Source organism: Homalodisca vitripennis, chromosome 6 (assembly GCF_021130785.1).
Source record: "Homalodisca vitripennis isolate AUS2020 chromosome 6, UT_GWSS_2.1, whole genome shotgun sequence".
NCBI lineage: Eukaryota > Metazoa > Arthropoda > Insecta > Hemiptera > Cicadellidae > Homalodisca > Homalodisca vitripennis.
Window position 1 is genome coordinate 34173346 of NC_060212.1, and position 20435 is coordinate 34193780.

The window sequence follows — 20435 nt, forward strand, 5'->3', positions numbered from 1 at the left end:
CGTGCGTCAGTGTAAGGTTGGAACAAGGAGGAAAGTCGATGCAAGTGATTAGTCTATACTGCAGGCCATCAGAACCTATTGATGGGCATTTAACATGGTTAGTGGACATAATTAGGAAGAAAGGAAACAAGGAAGTCTTATGTGGAGGGGATCTGAATGCGAGGTCAGGACTGTGGCGCAGTGGTTCTACAGATGAAAAAGGGTCCAAGGTAGAAGACGTTGTCTCGGCTTGGGATCTTCAGGTGCTGAACAAATTTAGTAGGTGGATGACCTTTGAGAACACACAGGGAGGCAAGTCGAACATAGATGTGACGATAGCGACGAGGGATATCTCAAGCAGGATTAAAGACTGGACAGTACAGGAAGAGACCTTGAGTGACCACAGACTTATCACAATGAAGGTGATATCAGATCAGGAGAATCGGGGTAACCAAAACGAGCAGAGACTAGGAACGTACTGCTTGAGGAAGGTGGACTGGACGAGATTTGACGAGGCGCTACGTAGAAGTATCGAAGACATGGAACTGGAAATGACTACAGCAGAGGTTCATGCGGAGAAAATCACGGAAATGACGTTGAACCTGATGGAGGACCAGTTTCCCAAGGCAACTAAAGGAATGAAGAAGGTCTATTGGTGGTCGGAAGATCTGGAGAAATTACGAGTGAAGATGAGGGGGAAGAGCAGGATTTGGAGAAGAACAGGAAGGGAGGTTGACAGGAGAGCGTTTACCGGATCAAGAACAGAATACATCTGGGAAATCAGAAAGCAGAAGAGGAAGATGTGGGAAAAGCTCATCGCAGACGAAGAAGGTGATCCATGGGGAAAGGTTTACAAGATCGTTGCGGAGAAGATAAAGAAGGATATCGAATTGGTCAGCCTAGAGAAGGAAGATGGAACGATGACAGAAACAGTGGAAGACACTCTACGGAGATTGATCGAAGGTCTGCTACCGGACGATAGGGAGGATGAAGACACTGAGCAACAGAGAGAAGTTAGAGGGGGGATGATGGAGGAGAGCACTGGAGCAAATGAGGAAGACTTCACAGAGGAAGAGCTGACCGCATGTGTCAAACAAATGAAAGACCGGAAGGCACCGGGATATGACGGAATAAAGGGCGAAGTCGTCAAGAGGATGTACGGACGAATCAAAGGTACGCTGCTGAACTTGTACAACAAGATGCTGAGAGAAGGCAGGTTTCCGGACGTCTGGAAGAAAGGAATAGTGAAAGTATTCTTGAAAAGCGAAGATAAAGACCCGAGCAAAGTCAAATCCTACAGGCCGGTGACCCTCCTACCCGTGTTGGGAAAGTTAGGGGAAAGACTGGTCGTGAAGAGGATGAAGGATTGGATGGAGAGAGAAAATAGGACGAATGCTGCTCAGTATGGTTTCACGGAAGGTGTGGGAACAGTCGATGCATTGCTGGACATGAGAAGAGAGGTAGAAGAATCTGAAGAAAAATACGTCGTTGGATTGTTCCTGGACATCTCCGGAGCGTTCGACTCCGCTTGGTGGCCAGAGATCCTGAGGGTGCTGGTGAGATGGCGGTGCCCCAACAACATCTACCGTCTGGTGAGGGACTACTTTAGGGGGAGGACAGTGACGCTGAGAGCTGGCAACGGTGAGGTGAGCAAGAGCATCACAAAAGGCTGCCCCCAAGGATCAGTGGTGGGCCCTCTGTTCTGGAATGTCCTGTTCGATGGGTTCCTACGGCTGCCATTTGAGGAGGGTATTTCGGCGAGAGCTTATGCGGATGACGGACTGCTGCTGGTGAAGTCCAACACGAGCCCAGACCTCATGGGGAAGGCGACAAGAGCCCTAGAGCTTATTACAGGATGGGGAGAAGAAAGGAAGATGACGTTCTCGAAGGAGAAGACTGTGATGGTATTACTCAAAGGAAAGTTAGTTGAAAGGTTTATCCGTGTGAACATGGGAGATGTGACAATCCGGTGCTCGAACGAGACAAAATATCTAGGAGTAGTAGTGGGAAGCAGGATGAAGTTTGCAGGGCATTATGACCAGGTGATCGACAAGGCTATGAAAGCCTTTGGAAAATTGAAAGGACTGGCAAAAAAAATCATGGAATGAAGTGTGAAAACTTAAGGAGACTGTACATCGGAGCGCTGGAGCCCATGGTCCTGTACGGCTGTGAAATGTGGGGGCAAAGAATGAGAGGACGAGGAGAGAGGTCGAAGCTGATGAGCCTGCAGAGGAAGATGCTATTGGGAGTGATCAAGGGTTACAGCACAATATCCCACGAAGCTGTGAGAGTGATTGCCGGAGTGATCCCGCTAGACCTGATGGTAGAAGAAAGAATCAAGCGAAGAGGGGACAAGGAGGAAGGGTTAGACAGCGGGGAGAGCAGGGGGACTAGAAGAGAAGAAACACTTGACGAATGGCAGAGGTTGTGGGAAAGAAGCACTAAAGGAAGAGAGACATTTGCGTTCGTCCCGGATGTGAGGATCAGGAAGAAGGTGCACTGGGAGACGGACCACTACACCACACAGTTCGTGAGTGGACATGGCAACTTTAAGGCCAAACTGAAGAGCTTTAACCTCGTGGAAGATGACCGCTGCACCCACTGCGGAGAGCTGGAGACATCTCAGCATGTGCTGATGGAGTGCTGGTTTTACGAAGAAGAACGGAGAGATTTGAAGGAACTCCTCCGACGGAAGATGTGGGCTTGGGAAAAGATAAACTTTCTTAGAAGTAAAGTATCAGCACTGGAGTTTTCACGTATGTGTAGACGGATAGGGAGTAAGAAGGATGACCTAGAAAATGCCGGAAGACAGCAAGCAGCTTGAAGAGGAGCAGAAGAACATAGGCTAATAAAAACAAAACGAAAGAAGAATTCAAAATTCCGATGATCCTAGTAAGTTAGGAGGATATCAAATTCTAAGTTTCCTAAATTGTTCTCTATCGTATTGAAAAGGCAAGTAATCCATAAGAAAACTACCCATATGAACTTCAAGATGACTGGCAGTCGATATGATCTAGTTATTTTTCGCAGACTGAGAACTGGATGTAAAGCACTCTCTCGCAAGTGCTATGATACGTGCATAAGTAATATTGAGGAGTTCATTCCTTATAGTGTGAAATCCTTCTGGTCACAAGAGGACAATCTTAAACGTTCTCCGTCCATTCCAGAAAGAATCATAATTGACTCTCTGGTAGCGATCGAGTCCACTAGAAAATGCGACCTCTTTGCTCAACATTTTTCTTCTGTTTTTAGAAATACTGAACTTCCTGCTCTATCTTTTGATTTTTGATTGAATGACACTGCATCTGGCTGTACAATATCAGCAACATTGGTGGAGAAGAAGTTTAATGGTCTCGACCCTGTTAAGAGTGGTGGCCCACATGATATTCTTCACTTGTTCTGAAATATTGTGCTCCTGTTCTAGCATCTCTTTTAGCAGTTCTTTTTAAGATGTTAATCAGAGTGGGCAAACTCCCATCCATCTTGAAGGAGAATTATGTAATTCTCATCTTCAAGTCCGGCGATAAGAATAATGTTAAAAACTACAGACCAATTGTAATACAATCTACTCTTGCCAAAGTATTTGAGATCAATATTCCGGATCATCTTTTGTTTTACTTCAAAAAGTATAAAGGATCTCATAAGCATGGATTTATTCATGGAAAGTCCACCATCACTAACCTCCTATGCTTTCAGGAATATGTTATGTCCGCCTTCAAGAACACTAACCAAGCTTACTGTATCTATCAGAACTTCGCCAAAGCGTTTGATAGAGTTAATCATTAATTACTAATGGGCAAGCAGGTTGGATATGGTATAGGCGTATCCTTACTTAAATGGTTGGAGAGCCACCTTTGTGACAGGACTTTGGTTGTCAAATGCGAAGGAGCCAACTCCTCGCCGTTTCCTGTGATTTCTGGTGTTCCTCAGGGCTCCCATCTGAGACCCATGCTGTTCAACATTTTCATCAGTGACATTGCAACTACGTTAACTACAAACTATCTTATGTTCGCTAATGACATTAAGATCTTCATCGAGGTATTCACCGCACTTGATCAAGAAAATCTACAAAACTCCTTTGACAATATTGATATCTGGTGTGATAACAATGCAATGGATTTAAGTGGTACCAAATGTCACAATTTTTCAACTCTCAACAACTGTGTTAGTTTCTACTATTTAGAACAATAACGAATATGAAACACGAAGAAAATATATTTTTAGTGCGTGGAAATGGCACGCGCAAAAATTATAATATATTATATTTTACCGTGGATAGTTTTGAAACTATATACTTCATTTTTAAAAATATTTTCAAAAGTGTTCTTTTATAATTTTTCAGTTCTAATTGTAACTATACAAACGCTGTGACGTTGTGTATTATAAATGTAATAATTATTCCCTTTTTTATTATAATTAATTGTATGATGTATAAGTAAAGAACATAATACATAGCTCACAGCCTTTTATAGATTCCGCTTATTTTATTCTTGTATAACTCATAATAATACATTAGATTAAAATTTTTTATGTACTTCATAGTATTAGTGAAACGTTATAAACTGTTATTCACTGGATATTGATTGGGCAAAACTTGTAATAAATGAGGATCGTAAGAACGATCCCTGAGGGCGCCAAGTAAAATGGGAGAAGATTGCTCCAATCAGGAATAACAACGCGCAATCAGCCCGGGACGGCCACCGGCCATTTAGGCCGTTAGCACAAACATTCCCGTGATTGGTTTTATGGAGGTCCCATCCACTCCTGCAGAGCTTATGGCGTTGTCTCATTGTAATCAGGAATAACAACGCGCAATCAGCCCGGGACGGCCACCGGCCATGTAGGCCGTTAGCACAAACATTCCCGTGATTGGTTTTATGGAGGTCCCATCCACTCCTGCAGAGCTTATGGCGTTGTCCCATTGTAATCAGGAATAACAACGCGTAATCAGCCCGGAACGGCCACAGGCCATTTAGGCCGTTAGTACAAACATTCCTGTGTTTGGCACTATGGAGATCTTATTCACTCCTGCAGAGCTTATGGCGCTTTCTCATTGCAATCAGGAGTACACACGTCTAGTTAGCCCGGGCCGGCCACAGGTTACTTAGGCCGTTAGCACAAACATTCCTGTCATTTTATTAACTGATTATTAACAGATTTTATTAACTCCTGCAGAGCTTATGGCGTTGTCTCATTGTAATCATTTCAAATAAGTTACTGTCTGAAATGAATTGGGTGTCTGGAGAACAATTACAATGGACATTCTTTAAGAAAATCAATGTATTTTTAATCCGACGTTGTGTTTTAGATAGATGTTTGTATACAAAACCAAATTGCATTGGTCCTCCTAACCTTGAGAACATTTTCCAAACAACTACATCGAACCCAATATGACTCCCTGGGCCCTAAATCACCTCCTTTTAAAAGTATTTATAATGTACAGAGTGACTTTTTTTAAACAGGCCACTATGTTTATTTTGGAAGATATAAAACTGACAGCAAACTGTTAATGGGGATCCTTTCCATTTCATAGATATTTTACAGCAAAGTTTAAAAACTGCCGCCTTTTTTCGAATATGCTATTTTTTTCTTATGGAATACTATTTGTATTGTTTTCAATAGATTAATATATATATATATATATATATATATATACAGTATATATATGCATTTAAAAGAGGGGAATTTGTTATAATTATGATTAATTAGTGCAACTAGCCACCCTTATGGGAGTCTAAAAATACTTTGTGTAAATTTAGACTTTTCCGCTAACCATAACTCATCACTCTCTAAAAGAAAATCGGCTTCGTCATAATTTTTTAATTGATTTAAAAAACTATTGTATCTTAGGGAGAATTAGTGGAGACAATATACGTCGGCGAACATCATAAGTTCTAACAATTACAATTCGTAGAACATCAGCAGTTACAAAAATTACACTTAATAGAACATCAATAGTTACAACAATTACATTTAGTAGAACATCAATAGTTACAATAATTACATTTCGTAGAACATCGTGTTACAAACATTACACTTTGTAGAATATCAATAGTTACAACAATTACACTTCGTAGAACATCATTAGTTGCAACAATTACATATCGTAGAACATCGATAGTTACAACAATTGCACTTCGTAGAATATCATGTTACAACAGTTACACTTTGTAGAACATCATGTTACAACAATTACACTTCGTAGAACATCATAAATGCTATTACACTTTGTAGAACATCATGTTACAACAATTACACTTCGTAGAACATCATAAATGCTATTACACTTTGTAGAACATCATGTTACAACAATTACACTTCGTAGAACATAATAAATGCTATTACACTTTGTAGAACATCATGTTACAACAGTTACACTTTGTAGAACATCATGTTACAACAATTACACTTCGTAGAACATCATAAATGCGACAATGAAATGTCGGAGAACGTTATTCGTTACGACGCGACGATGAAATGTGATCTAACTAAGCTTCAAGAATGTTTGGCACTCGAAAGCTTAAAGTTTAAAAGCAACAAGGATTATAAAGTTGAAGAGTTTTGCTGAAACGAAATCATTGTAAGGAAAACAGTTTACAAAGTTTGGCATAATTTATTCACAGTTTCCTTGGTCATTTGGAGGGTTTCAAGTCTCATTCGGGGTTTAATATTCATTATTGCTAATAAAATGAAAAATATAAGTGGAAACTTCCCTTTTGAATTGAATTAGAATGGCGGGAACCCAACAACAAATATTGTTGTGGTATGCTATTTAAGCGTGTATTGTGTTATTTAATACTTGGAAGATTAAGCTGAATCACAGACAATTATAAAAGGAAAAGTGTTAACAAATTCTTTAATGCATTTCAGATTTAAAAGTCTGAACACCTATTTTATTTTTATAGTAATTTAGTAACAAAACAGACTGTAAAATGTACATTTCATTTGATGGTGGCTGTAAAACTAAACAATATAATTATTTTCAAGCCAGCCAACTATAACAATGTTTAATTAAAAATATATATGAATGGTAAGTTTTCCTAATTACAGACAAAATGCACATGTTATGCTTTTTAAGGGGGTTTATCTCAAAAACATGCAGAACAATGTAAGTTAGGGTTTAGTAAAACTGAAATTCCTGATTTAAGACTAATTAAGTAAACTCATTTCACTGCATTTGTGGCGGGGGGAGGTATGCATGTATATTATTTTTCGAAAACAGATTTCGGGGGGGGGGGGGTAAAATGGGAATTTCTAACAAATTACTGGAATAATAATTTTAAAAAAAATATAAGCACATTTTATGTCACAAAATGATACAAACCACACCTTCATGAAAGTTTGCATATAAAAGTTATATAGTAAATAATTTTGAATAAATCACATTGGAAACTGAACTAAGCTTACAATTACAAAACTCTGATAAAGTACATGGATGTCTAGCTAAACAAGCAAAAACCGTGTATGTTGAGCCCCATTAAGAGAATGGTGGGTTACGATTATGGCGATGTATTTCCTTTCCCACCATGGGAATGGAGAAATAGACGTCCTTACTAAAAGTTATATTTCCAATATCTCCATGAGAACCGTGGGAGTTGCGGGTGAAACAGCTGTTTTTTCCAATCTTGGGTCTGACAGGAGTGAATTTCCGGGAAAACTGATGTATCACATACCGCCCTGAGGCTGGGTGACACAGTCCTGATACACCCATTGTATCCTTAATGCTGCTGTGAGACATAAGACGGGAAAGCCAGCATATCTGATATTTCCATTTGGAAAGGTGTATTCGGTGTATTCTTAATTACGTATTAAAATTGGCAAGAGAAACAATTTTAACCAAGTTATTTTTTTAACCATAAGTACTTTTAAGTGATTTTTTCGATGTCAGGTTTAACAATACTTCAATTCCTAAATCAACACAAGGTAATCGAGTAGTTGGAAATCTCATGAAAGACACCTTTAGAACAACGATTTGAAGATGGACAGAAAAGGGAGAAAGTCCTTCTGGAACAACTTTCCCATAAATTGTTATTTTTATAAATGTTTTCCCACCCACACACCAATAAGGATCTAACAGTTTAAGTCAGGCCCTTTTGTGCCGACCTATAACAATATTAGGATGCGTTAAACATCTTTTAGTTGATTTAACATTAACACATTTTTTATAAGTTTCATTAACACAATTAATGGTGTTCTAGGCAGTTCCATTGGTGTATCTAATGATGTCCTACGATGTTTCATTGTCACAATTACTGGTGTTCTACGTAGTTCCATTGATGTAGCTAGTTATGTTCTACGATGTTTCATTGTCACAATAATGGTGTTCTATGGTGTTAAATGGGTGTAGCTAATGATGTCCTACGATGTTTCATTATCACAATTAACGGTGTTCTACGTAGTTTCATTGGTGTAGCTAATGATGTTCTACGTTTCATTGTTACAAATAATTATGTTCTACGATGTTTCATTGTCACAATAATGGTGTTCTATGGTGTTAAATTGGTGTAGCTAATGACGTTCTACGATGTTTCATTGTCACAATAATGGTGTTCTATGGTGTTAAATTGGTGTAGCTAATGACGTTCTACGATGTTTCATTGTCACAATAATGGTGTTCTATGGTGTTAAATTGGTGTAGCTAATGACGTTCTACGATGTTTCATTGTCACAATAATGGTGTTCTATGGTGTTTATTTATTTTATATGGCATACACCATTTTATAAGAAATGTTAAATCAGATTCAACAAGAGATAAATTATCTTATAATACAGTACAACAAGCAATAATATATTCAAAGATAACAAGCAACAAATAAATAACACCAACTATATGAACAATTATAAAAATTATGGCAATAATCACAGCAACGATTTATATGTGTGTGGGGGCGTGAGGGTTGTGTGTGCGTATAATATATGTATGCGTGTATAATTAAACATAACCTGCAGTAGAATATGAAGTTTCGACAAGTAATAATGTATCTTATAATATATAATAACAAGCAATAAATACATATATAATATTTAACAAGCAATAAAACACAAGATAACAAGCAATAATTGTAAAACTTCCTATTACAGTACAATCACGATGCCAGAATGTGTGGAGAAGAATCACTCATGCACTTAACCTTTGTCATCACACTGATATGTGACCCTCTAAAGGCGTCACCAATCACTCATCACCAACTCCATCATTTGCAGTAAGAAGGCGCACGGCTTGGCTACGAAATCGATATAATTTCGCCCCCTCACGCCCCCACACACATATAAATCGTTGCTGTGATTATTGCCATAATTTTTTTAATTGTTCATATAGTTGGTGTTATTTATTTGTTGCTTGTTATCTTTGAATATATTATTGCTTTGTGTTAAATTGGTGTAGCTAATGACGTTCTACGATGTTTCATTGTCACAATAATGGTGTTCTATGGTGTTAAATTGGTGTAGCTAATGACGTTCTACGATGTTTCATTGTCACAATAATGGTGTTCTATGGTGTTAAATTGGTGTAGCTAATGACGTTCTACGATGTTTCATTGTCACAATAATGGTATTCTATGGTGTTAAATTGGTGTAGCTAATGATATTCTACGGTGTTTCATTGTCACAATTAATAGTGTTCTACGGAGTTTCTGTGTGTAGTAAATGATGTTCTACGTTTCATTGTTACAAATAATTATGTTCAACGATGTTTAATTGTCATAAGAATGGTGTTCTAGGGAGTTAAATTGGTGTAGCTAATGATGTTATAAGTTGTTTCAATGTCACAATTAATGGTGTTGTACGGAGTTTCATTGGTATAGTTAATGATGTTATACGATGTTTCATTGTTACAAATAATGATGTTGTACGACGGAATATTATGTTTATGCTGTTTGAGGTGGTTTTTAGTGAAGAATACGTAAAACAGGGTCTCTTTAGAATACAGTTCACACTGCCATTTTACGGGCAGACCTAGAAACGTGACAGACTCTGTGTACTAGTCCTTGCACTAACCTCAGTGAGGCTTGGATTGGCTTGTGTTTAGTTTAGTGCGCTGTACAAGATTTTCAATAGAACACGTGATGTTGCAGTTCGACGTTGTACTATTTTACAGACATTTTTACAGAATAAGTTTAGCACGTTTTGACACGATTTAAACAGGAATCACGACGTTCTCATTCGTGATTCATCATTTTGCAGATCTCGAGGTTACGCGACACGCGCTGTAACAGATGTTAAATGTGAACTCTTATTGTAAACTTGGTATACGTGTCTTTTATCACTTTTACCTTGAGATTTTGTGAGTCTAGTGTTAATTCACTCTTGCAGATATTAAACGTTTGTCTCACGATATAAACTGGTACGGAAAACATTGGGCTTTGTTGAACACTTTCCAAACCAAACATGCGATAGCGTTCAACAAAACTAGAGTGCTTGAAAAACTTCCCCATTATTATTCTAAAAACCTCAGAAATAATGAAGACAGATATATATATATATATATATATATATATATATATATATATATATATATACCAGATATCTTAAAAGTCCCCCCCTTTCATGTGAAATAGAGATGAAATGAAATTTTTATGAGTAGAGATGGAGTGATTTACTTTGGGGGATGTTTATACGACCCTCACTAGTTATGGCCCCAGGACTTCCTAATGGGCTTCGACCAACAAAACCTAATAAATGCTATGTTAATCACGGTTGTCAATGTTTGTTAATTCTTGTAGTAACTTGTTTAATGGTTGTGTGTCCCAATTTATCAAAATAACTGTTGACTGAATTTTTTACCTGCCAAAAAGTAACTTTAAATGTAACTTAAATTGTGGGGGGCCTTTATAAAAAATTCAAACTTTAATTGGCCACCAAAGTTTCCAATATATAGAGTAACATTAGAGACCGCTAATTTGTTTCTTCTTTTTATAATACTTTTAAAATTAGGTGTCATTTGTCAAGATTTCCTATTTACAATTTTGGACTTATCCACAAAATCCCATTTTGGGGGAGTCAAAAATTGTCATACGTCAGAATACTCCTTAGTTGGATATATAAACATCCCCAAAGTAAATCACTCCATCTCTATTCATAAGATAGTTTATAATATGGTGGGGGTGAGACTTTTAAGACACGCAGTATTTTAAATATAACGCGTGATGTTGTGTATATATGTGTATATGAGTGTGTATATATATATACGAGTATATATAATTAATACTCGTGTGTGATTGCGTTTTTAAAATTATACATTTATTTTTGAATCTCAATATACGGAAACGTCAAACAATTTAATTAAAATATGAGTGACAAAATTTAGAACAAAAAACAGGTTTAAAATTTCCAGTACTGATTTACAAATTGTAGTATAGGAATTTCTTCAGAGAATGGTACGTTGTTCTGGCGATCGAGAAATGATGAGAGTAAATACAACTTCGAGCATGGAAATGAAATCAAAGTAGTGAAACCGTTCAAATAAGTAATCAATAAATAGTAATAAAGTGATTTCAAGAGTTAAATTGGGTTTTAAAATATGAGACTCAGCAGTTCCGGAGTTTTAAGGACACTTGAATGAAAGTTCTTGTATAGAAGTTTATAAAAGTTAATACAACTTATTGAATTAAATAGTCAGTCACTCTCGGTTAAACTTTGCTGAAGTTTAATGTCACTGTTAAAAGTCAAATAACATTGGGAATGTTTAAAAAATACAATTGTAGATAATTAATTATCTGCTTCAGTACTAGGCTTCTCAATCCAAGCTGTACTTGCAAACCGGTGACATGTTAAAGGAATTAGTTTCTCTTAATACAAATTTTCAACCGTTGTTGAGCCTTAATATTTCAAATGAAATAAAAATTTTTTTAGTTTAATAATTACAGATTTCAGTAGTGTATAGCACAAATACACTTAAAACGACAAGAGTTCCGGATATTATCCAATAAAATAGCTAACGGTCCATTTTCTTCAAGTACTCGGCTGAAAGAGGATTCTTTCAGGAAATAGTCTGTAATAACATATTCCCAATAGTGAAACAGGAAGCTGGCACTAACTACCAAATCATTGATTTTTATGTTTTGCATTGTGGAAGAGAAGGGAAAAGCGTTAGAATTTAGTACTAATAATATTAATTAGATATTTAATTAATATATTTGCGTAATTAGATTCTTTTAGTAAATAAGGAAATGGCACGTTAGATCAGTTATGAGACATTAAATAATAATTTACACTTTTGGTGAGTAATTAAATGTGGTTTAAATGGTTGCAACATTCTAGTTAAAAGGTATACGTGAATTACATTATTCTAAAATAGTAAGAGGAGAAAGAGGTGTTTGACTTTTCCAAGAGTTTCAGCTGTAGTTTCCGTAATTACTGATTAAAAAAATATGATGACAACTAACTGAAGTAACTGAAGACTGACAGTTTTAACAAGTGGGTCGAGTTGTATCTGTCTGGACGTCGGCAATCTGACAAGGGATTCTCCAAAAGAAGACCTGTTAATCAGGGGTACGACAGGGCTCTGTACTTGGACCACTTTTCTTCTCATTATACTTCATCATATCTGTATGAAGCATCTGAAATTTTACTTTGTAGTTTTACAAATTTATAGCATTTTAGGTTAACGAAATTATAACTTGTATACAACAGATTAACTTTGACATTAAACTCTAAAATGTAACTTGACAGTAGGCTGACAGTTTTAACAGGTGGGTCGAGTTGTATCTTTATAAACGTCGGTAGTTTGACAAAGTATTTTCCAAAAGAAGACCTTTTAATCAGGGGTACGATAGGGCTCTGTGATTGGACCACTTTTCTTCTTTCTGTACTTCATCATATCTACATCAAACACCTGAAAAATCACTTTGTAGTTTTACAAATTTATAGCATTTTAGGTTAACGAAATTATAATTTGTATATAACAGATTAACTCTGACATTAAACTCTACCTGGACTTACAGCGATGGCCTGAAATTAGATGAACTAAATCGAACACTATTTTAATAGTGGACTTTCAACTCTCTTTTACTAAACTCAATATGATCACTGACCCAAAACTAAACTGAACAATGAAAACCCAGACTACGATGAAAATTAGTTTATCTTGGAGTAACAAAAAGGATTGAACAGATTGGCCGTGTTTAACAAAGTGTGTTGAATATCACTAGTGAGTAAGCAGGTCGTGAACTGTTTGCGCACTACTTGAGCTGAAATAATGCTGATGAAACCTCTTGTTCTGCCCCACTTCAACTCCTGTGACGTGGTGATCAATAACGTGACTGGTGAGTTTGCTAATTAAATTCAGAATGCACTGTATTATTGAAATCGATTCATCCTCAAATTACTAGTAGAATTATTATATCTTATTTTAAACCATTGTCACGTTTTATACAGAACACTTAAGCTTTATAGTGTTCATTATATTAAATCTGTTACTGCTTACCCACTGTACTAGTTAATCTTTTGTTTAATGTTTGTTTTTGACGATGGAAGGATTTCGAGGGAAACAGGATTTTTTCGACATGTTCCATTGTTCAGAGATACAAAAATAAAAAACTACGTTTCAAGATCTAGGAGCTGATCTCTTCCTCAAGTGGATAACTAATCTAACACATAACTACAATCTAGGTTAAAATGAAAAAATGATGCTATAGCGCTATAAGACGAATAAATGAGGAATCACAACAACTCCAAGGCATTATCTAAAAAAACATGCCCTTAATAAAACAAACCCCTAATTATTAAGACTGAACTACAAAATAAATGTCACAATTATAGGTCTGCACTAAACGACCGACTCTTGAGAACATGGAGTTGAACAATCAAAACCAAGACTACAGTGATCAAGGCTATGACAAAAATAAAATATGTCATAGCCAAAGATAGTCCGCAGAATCAGGGATAGAATCAGACGATGTGATATTTCGGTCAATAATAACAACATTTACGTCAATAATAATACGGGTAAACTGATCGAACAGTTAAAAAGCAAATCATTGTAAAACACTACTAGATTAGAGAAGAGTTTCGTTATATTCCTTATCTTATATAATGTTGTATATTATTGTGGTTTATATCCCTTTTAATCTCTTCTTACAGATTTTTCATTAACGTCAAATTTTGTTAGTTCAAATCAGATGTTTATATAACTGTTTGTTTACGTTTCGGTAAAGGTTTCACTCTGTTTTGAAAGCGTGTGGAAAATATACATCCATAGCCCGCCAAAAGAAGTAGTCATTTCAACAAGAAGTGTGAGTAACCTCTTACTAGAACGCCTGGATAGCCACTGAACGGAGAAAAGCCCTGACATCAAAATGGCGGCGATAAACCTGGCTCTAGCGGATACAGAGCGAACAATAGTGACGAGACGTTCGGTGACGCGAAACAAAAGGTTTTCCTCCTCACAAAACATACATCCATAGACCGCCAAAAGAAGTAATCATTTCAACAAGAAGTGTCAGTAACCTCTCTTACTAGAACGCCTGGATAGCCACTGAACGGAGAAAAGCCTGACATCAAAATGGCGGCGATAGACCAGGCTCTAGCGGATACAGAGCGAACAATAGTGACTAGACGTTCGGTGACGCGAAACGAAAGGTTTTCCTCCCCACAAAAAAAAACATCCATAGCCCGACAAAAGAAGTAGTTACATCAAAAATTGAACTGATTGACCACGTCACAGTGTGTAACAAGGTCGCGGACTGTATGCACAATACTTGAGCTGAATAATGCTGATGAAACCTCTTGTTTTGCCCCACTTCTACTCCTGTGACGTGTGATCAGCAACGTGACTGGTGAGTTTGTTAATTAAATTGAGAGTGCAATGAGTTTTCTATTCATCCTCAAATTACGAGTGGTTTTCATGTATTCTTTTTAACAATTTCCAATTTTTAAATATAAAGACTTAAAATTTATTGTGATTCATTAAATTTGACCCACTTTCCAAGTTACCTAGCCCAAGTGTTTATCATTATGTCTGAAAGTAGTTGCCACAACACCTGGAAGGGGGTTGTCTTTATTGTCTACTTCAATTTATCAGACAATAATCCATGAGCAATATATCTGCCACTGGTTTTAATAGACGATTGTGGAATCTTCTTTAAAATGACATCAAGACTATTGGTAAGCGCTACGGAATTCAAGTCAGGTACCTTTACTGCGGCCCTAACAAGGGGCGGTTTTGGTCACGTGGTCACTTATACATGATTGTGTAAGTTGTGTTAATGCATGTTAATGCGAATGACCATTAGATGTGTTATTTGTTATTTTGGGGGTTTCAATTTTTTCGGAATAATGCCCTTTTTTAATTGTATATTTTAATATTTTTTTAGTTTTATCGAACCAAGTATACACATATAATTATATCTAAGACCTATAATAATTATACAAAGTAATTACTCTCTAAACATTAAAAATATTTTGGAAAATATATGTTCGAATTTTTTATATTTAGATTTAAGTTAGAAATTGAGAGTCGTACTCGTAAGTGGAGTTTTGAACCATAGTGCTCACCTCTTTAATCAATATTATTGTTGATTATTGTTCCATTAACTTTCTTACAATATTCTCAACGTTTGTATATTATTGTAATAAAATATATGTACCATGCTAATTTAAACAACTGTCTATGAGGTCTTTATTAAACAAAAGAAGGGCGAGAGAAGATCCTTCGTGTTAGTGGCGTGACTATGAGAAGGGATGAAGGAGACAGAATCGCCTCCCCAAAAGCCCCAAAAAAATGTACTTGTAACAGAAGTCAACATTTTTTTTAATACAACTGTTAAACATACTACTCCAAATAAGGCCTATGTAATTTATGTACATTTTGATTTATTCGAATTATTTCACACTCTTCTGTGCCAAGTCCTAGTTACGCCGGTGCTTTGACAAAAACCGTGTACAGAATTTATAAAATATTCGTACTAGTTTTATATTATAAGTTATGCTTCTCTTTAGAACACCCTGTATATAGTATAAGTAAATCATTTAGAACATATCCCACTTTTCTACCGTGGATTCGAATGTTTCTACTTATGCTTTTAACTGTGCTTAACACTTAAACTGTTTTATACAGAATTGAAATTTTGTTTATCTGTTTGTAATATTAAAGTATAAGGCTAAAAAATCAAAAAGCTGTTTTGCTTAACAAATTTAGCCATTTCGAATTTTTTTAATTTCTAAAATACAAAATTGTTTATAGGAAGAAAATTAACGCACAAGTTCAATATTTAAATAAATTAAATTTCATATAAACATTAAATTAAATTAAAAATTGTATTTTTGTATTTGAAAATCTGCAGTTTGAAATTTATATGAATCACGAAAAATTAGTGAAAAATGCAGACAGTTCAGATGAAAAAGTAGAAATTCTCATTACATTTAAACATTTTCCCCTGAAAAAAAATAAAATAAAAACGAGTAATTTATTCTTACTGGAGTGATTATTATTAAAAAATTTACAAGCATGAATAGGCCTAGTTTTCTTATTCCAAATTATCAAAAGTTTCGTCTTTGCTGTATATTTGGAGTACTTATAAAGAGTGGTTTAGATGTGAAGAATGGAGGGGGGGGGAGTTAGAAGGAAATTTGAGTTAAAAATGTAAGAGAAGAGAAATGTTGGCAAATAAAGGCTCTGATTCGTTTTACCTGGTAAAAGATCTGACGGCTTCCTGATTGCTCCTGAACCAGCAACAAGATGAAAAATGTGAGAGCTGCCGAGATTGGATTACTTTGAGGTGAAGGTGGTCTTGAATAATTAACATCCGTGATACCGGCACCAGCAGGTTACATTACGACTTTCTTAGACAAAATGACGTGATACCGGCACCACCAGGTTACATTACGACTTTCTTAGACAAAATGACGTGATACCGCACCACCAGGTTACATTACGACTTTCTTAGACAAAATGACGTGATACCGCACCACCAGGTTACATTACGACTTTCTTAGACAAAATGACGCGATACCGCACCAGCAGGATACATTACGACTTTCTTAGACAAAATGACGTGATACCGCACCACCAGGTTACATTACGACTTTCTTAGACAAAATGACGTGATACCGCACCACCAGGTTACATTACGACTTTCTTAGACAAAATGACGTGATACCGCACCACCAGATTACATTACGACTTTCTTAGACAAAATGACGTGATACCGCACCACCAGGTTACATTACGACTTTCTTAGACAAAATGACGTGATACCGCACCAGCAGGTTACATTACGACTTTCTTAGACAAAATGACGCGATACCGCACCACCAGGTTACATTACGACTTTCTTAGACAAAATGACGTGATACCGCACCACCAGGTTACATTACGACTTTCTTAGACAAAATGACGTGATACCGCACCACCAGGTTACATTACACGCTTCTTAGACAAAATGACGTGATACCGCACCACCAGGTTACATTACGAGCTTCTTAAATAAGATGACGTGATAACGCACCAGCAGGTTACATTACGAGATTCTTAGACAAGATGACATCATACCGCATCACCAGGTAACATTACACCGGTTTTTGCTGTGCCCAGTGTAGGTTCAACTGGAAGATAATAACCAGCCAGAAGTAAATCTCCTGGGGATTTTCGTTCTCTTATTTACCTTAAGTTTCAATTATTTATTACACTTAGAACTCAATGCAAAGTTATTTCCAAGGAGAGGCCCTATTTTTATGATCCCTAGTACTAATTAGTACATGTTCACAAAAACATAGTAGTACTATAAGGTGAGGGTTTGGGTCTCCCCAAACTGTAATCCTGGACACCCTACTGTTTTCTTCTATAATTTAAAAAACTGTCTGAATGTTGTTGTAGATGGCGTGAAAGGGGTGATTCGCGGGGATGAGAGCCGCTCTGGCGACAGTGCTGCTGCTAGCGGTGGCCGCCGCAGGCTCCGACCAGACCGGAGATGTTGAGGAAGACAGCCAGGTACATATTTACTAAACACTAATATTTGTTACATATTTATATACTAATATAATAACGAATCAAATTATCGCAAAGACGAACCACGTAGTCCTCTCTCCTGACTGAAAGATAGAAAATATACGATGATATTTTCTATAGGATACGATGGCATTTCCAGTGGTATCGCGGCGCGTCATCTGAAACAAACAGAACAGAAAGGCAATGGTCGGGACGGGGAGGGTTAAGGAGCAGTCGTCTCCGGCCTTTTGTTTTTGTCTTTGACCTCAATGCCATGTTGTGTATATGAATTTTATTGTTTGAGATTTCGTTTACTGTTAAAATATTTTCAGATTTCTTAGTTCATACTTTTTTATTTTTGGTACCCAAAGTAGCTTCCTCAACCGAAGGTTGACTTAGCGGTTGGTCTGCTTATTTTATGTATGAGTCTCCACAGTTTGCTTTAAAAAATTCTCCTCTCGGTGTATTATATTGCTTCATCTCATTTAATGTCATTATTTTCAGACCATCATTGTTGAGCAATTTTTGACTTTTCTACTATAGGTAAAACCGCTTATAAAAAAACACTGGATGATTTTAGTTCACGCAGGGTGGGGTAAATACCCCTCTGTGATGTCGCCCTCTCCCAGTATCCCCACCACTGCCCGGCACTCGCCCGCTTGCTCTATCCCCTGACCTGGCTACTGCCACTTAGCGGCTAACCTCACACCAAAACACAAGCTCTTTGGATACGTCTATGACTACATTAATGGGTTTAATGAATATTTTACTCTTGTATAGGAATAAACACAAAAATAAAATATTCTTATATAATAGGTAAGTAGCTGCAGTGTAAACAGATTGACGCGACCGAGACACGTCCTATACAGGTGATAAAACAAAGACGAGGATATGCTTATCCCGCTCCTCACCACTGGAGAGGGGCCCTCCTGCGCTTGGCTGCTCAGATATTTGCTTCTTCGCAGGTTTCTTTGCGAGCGGTTCATCTATAGACTTGTTTCGTATATTTTATGTGTTTCATTTTTACTTTTAGTGATCTTTTTGTCTCTAGAATATTTTAATAAACCTTACTTGACCTTGGTAAGACGAGATTGGCCAATAATAATGTTTTAAATTTTTAAATTTTTATAATATCATAGTTACGTAGATTTTGTACGTTTTAATTAAGGGTTCAGATATTGTGGCCCCTCGACACACATGTAGATAAGTATTTCACTAATATTTACCTGCTCGAAGGTGTGTGTGGAAGCAGAACTGCGCCGGGTGACTATCACTCCAGACAAGCTCCCGGTGGCGCTGCTGGCTACAACTAGACTCCTGCGTGAGATCGGGCCACAGCCGCAACCTGGTTGGGAGTGGGAGTCGTGGGCGAGAGAGTTACTGGACACTCACCAAGATATCCAGGTACTACGAGGGTTTTGTATATTGTAATTAATGTTTTATAACAACAACTTCTAACAGCTTCTTCTTATTGGAATCAAATGCTTAATTTATGAACAAACACTTCAGTAATTAAGAAATTTTATTTTTGTGAGGCTCTGTCCAGTATGCAGTGCATATTTCGCCATGGCCGATCTTTCCCCTTGTTGATATTTTAGACATGCTTTATGTTTCTTGACTCTTTTTTATATCTTCCTGCTTTTTATCCACTGCTTTTCACAAGTAAAACTACTAAAAGAAATCAAAAATCAAAATTTCCCTATGCTTACGAAACGATGTTTATGCAGAAGAACCAAAATGATTTAGTAAATAATGAGCCTGGACCTTTCCAAAATTCACCGTTACTGCCATTTAATCTAATTAAATATTAATTTTTACATATTCAGTTGACATATACTTCCTGGTCTTTAAAATTTTATCTCTTACTATTTTTAATGACATGTGTTTTCGTTTAAGTCTAAATTGTTTGTATTTTTACTTTACTTTTATTTCAGTTCTGTGGGTCTGATGATGTGTTCATTGAACACGAAAGACCTCACAAAAATAAAATTTCTTAATTATTGGAAAGTTTGTTCATAAATTTTAAACTTTGATATGTTTTTTTATAAAACCTAAAGCAATATTTGATTGGAAAAGGAGAGTTAGAACGTCACATTATTGAAGAATTTGCGCTGTTTTAATGTTTATTTAACAAAACTTGACATTGTAATGGTTAGAACTATTTTGCTACCCTCTCTTTCCCATTCATAAAATTGCCACCCTTGAATTTTGATAATATGCTGGATGATCAACTTAAGGTGATCACCATTAGGAATTCCATTTTTTAATTTTAAATTGGAAACTTTATTTATTGTTTATGCTAATAACAACTGATTTTGTCGCCACTTTCCAATTTGTCAGTCAACTTTGAAATGTATTACAAAAAACCCCTATTTTTCTTATGTATTTGGGTTGGAAACAAATAGAATTAATATAATGTTAATTATTGTTACTCCTAAAATTCTTGACAAAAACAGTTTTTAATAATAATTTTTGCAAGTACTTCCAGAGCACCGGCAGAAAATATTAGTGATATTAGGTACTATGAGAC

General features: G+C 36.4%; 1 protein-coding gene across 3 annotated transcripts in view; it reads left to right on the forward strand.

The window, feature by feature from the left end:
• Positions 1-20435, forward strand: part of LOC124364253 (probable G-protein coupled receptor 158) — a 150096-nt gene that overhangs the window by 87601 nt on the left and 42060 nt on the right. For all 3 annotated transcript variants that reach the window (XM_046819590.1, XM_046819591.1, XM_046819592.1), the window contains exons 2-3: positions 17795-17908; positions 19142-19309. In XM_046819590.1, the coding sequence (XP_046675546.1) occupies positions 17822-17908; positions 19142-19309 (255 nt within the window). In that variant the 5' untranslated portion in view covers positions 17795-17821. The remainder of the gene's footprint in view (positions 1-17794; positions 17909-19141; positions 19310-20435) is intronic.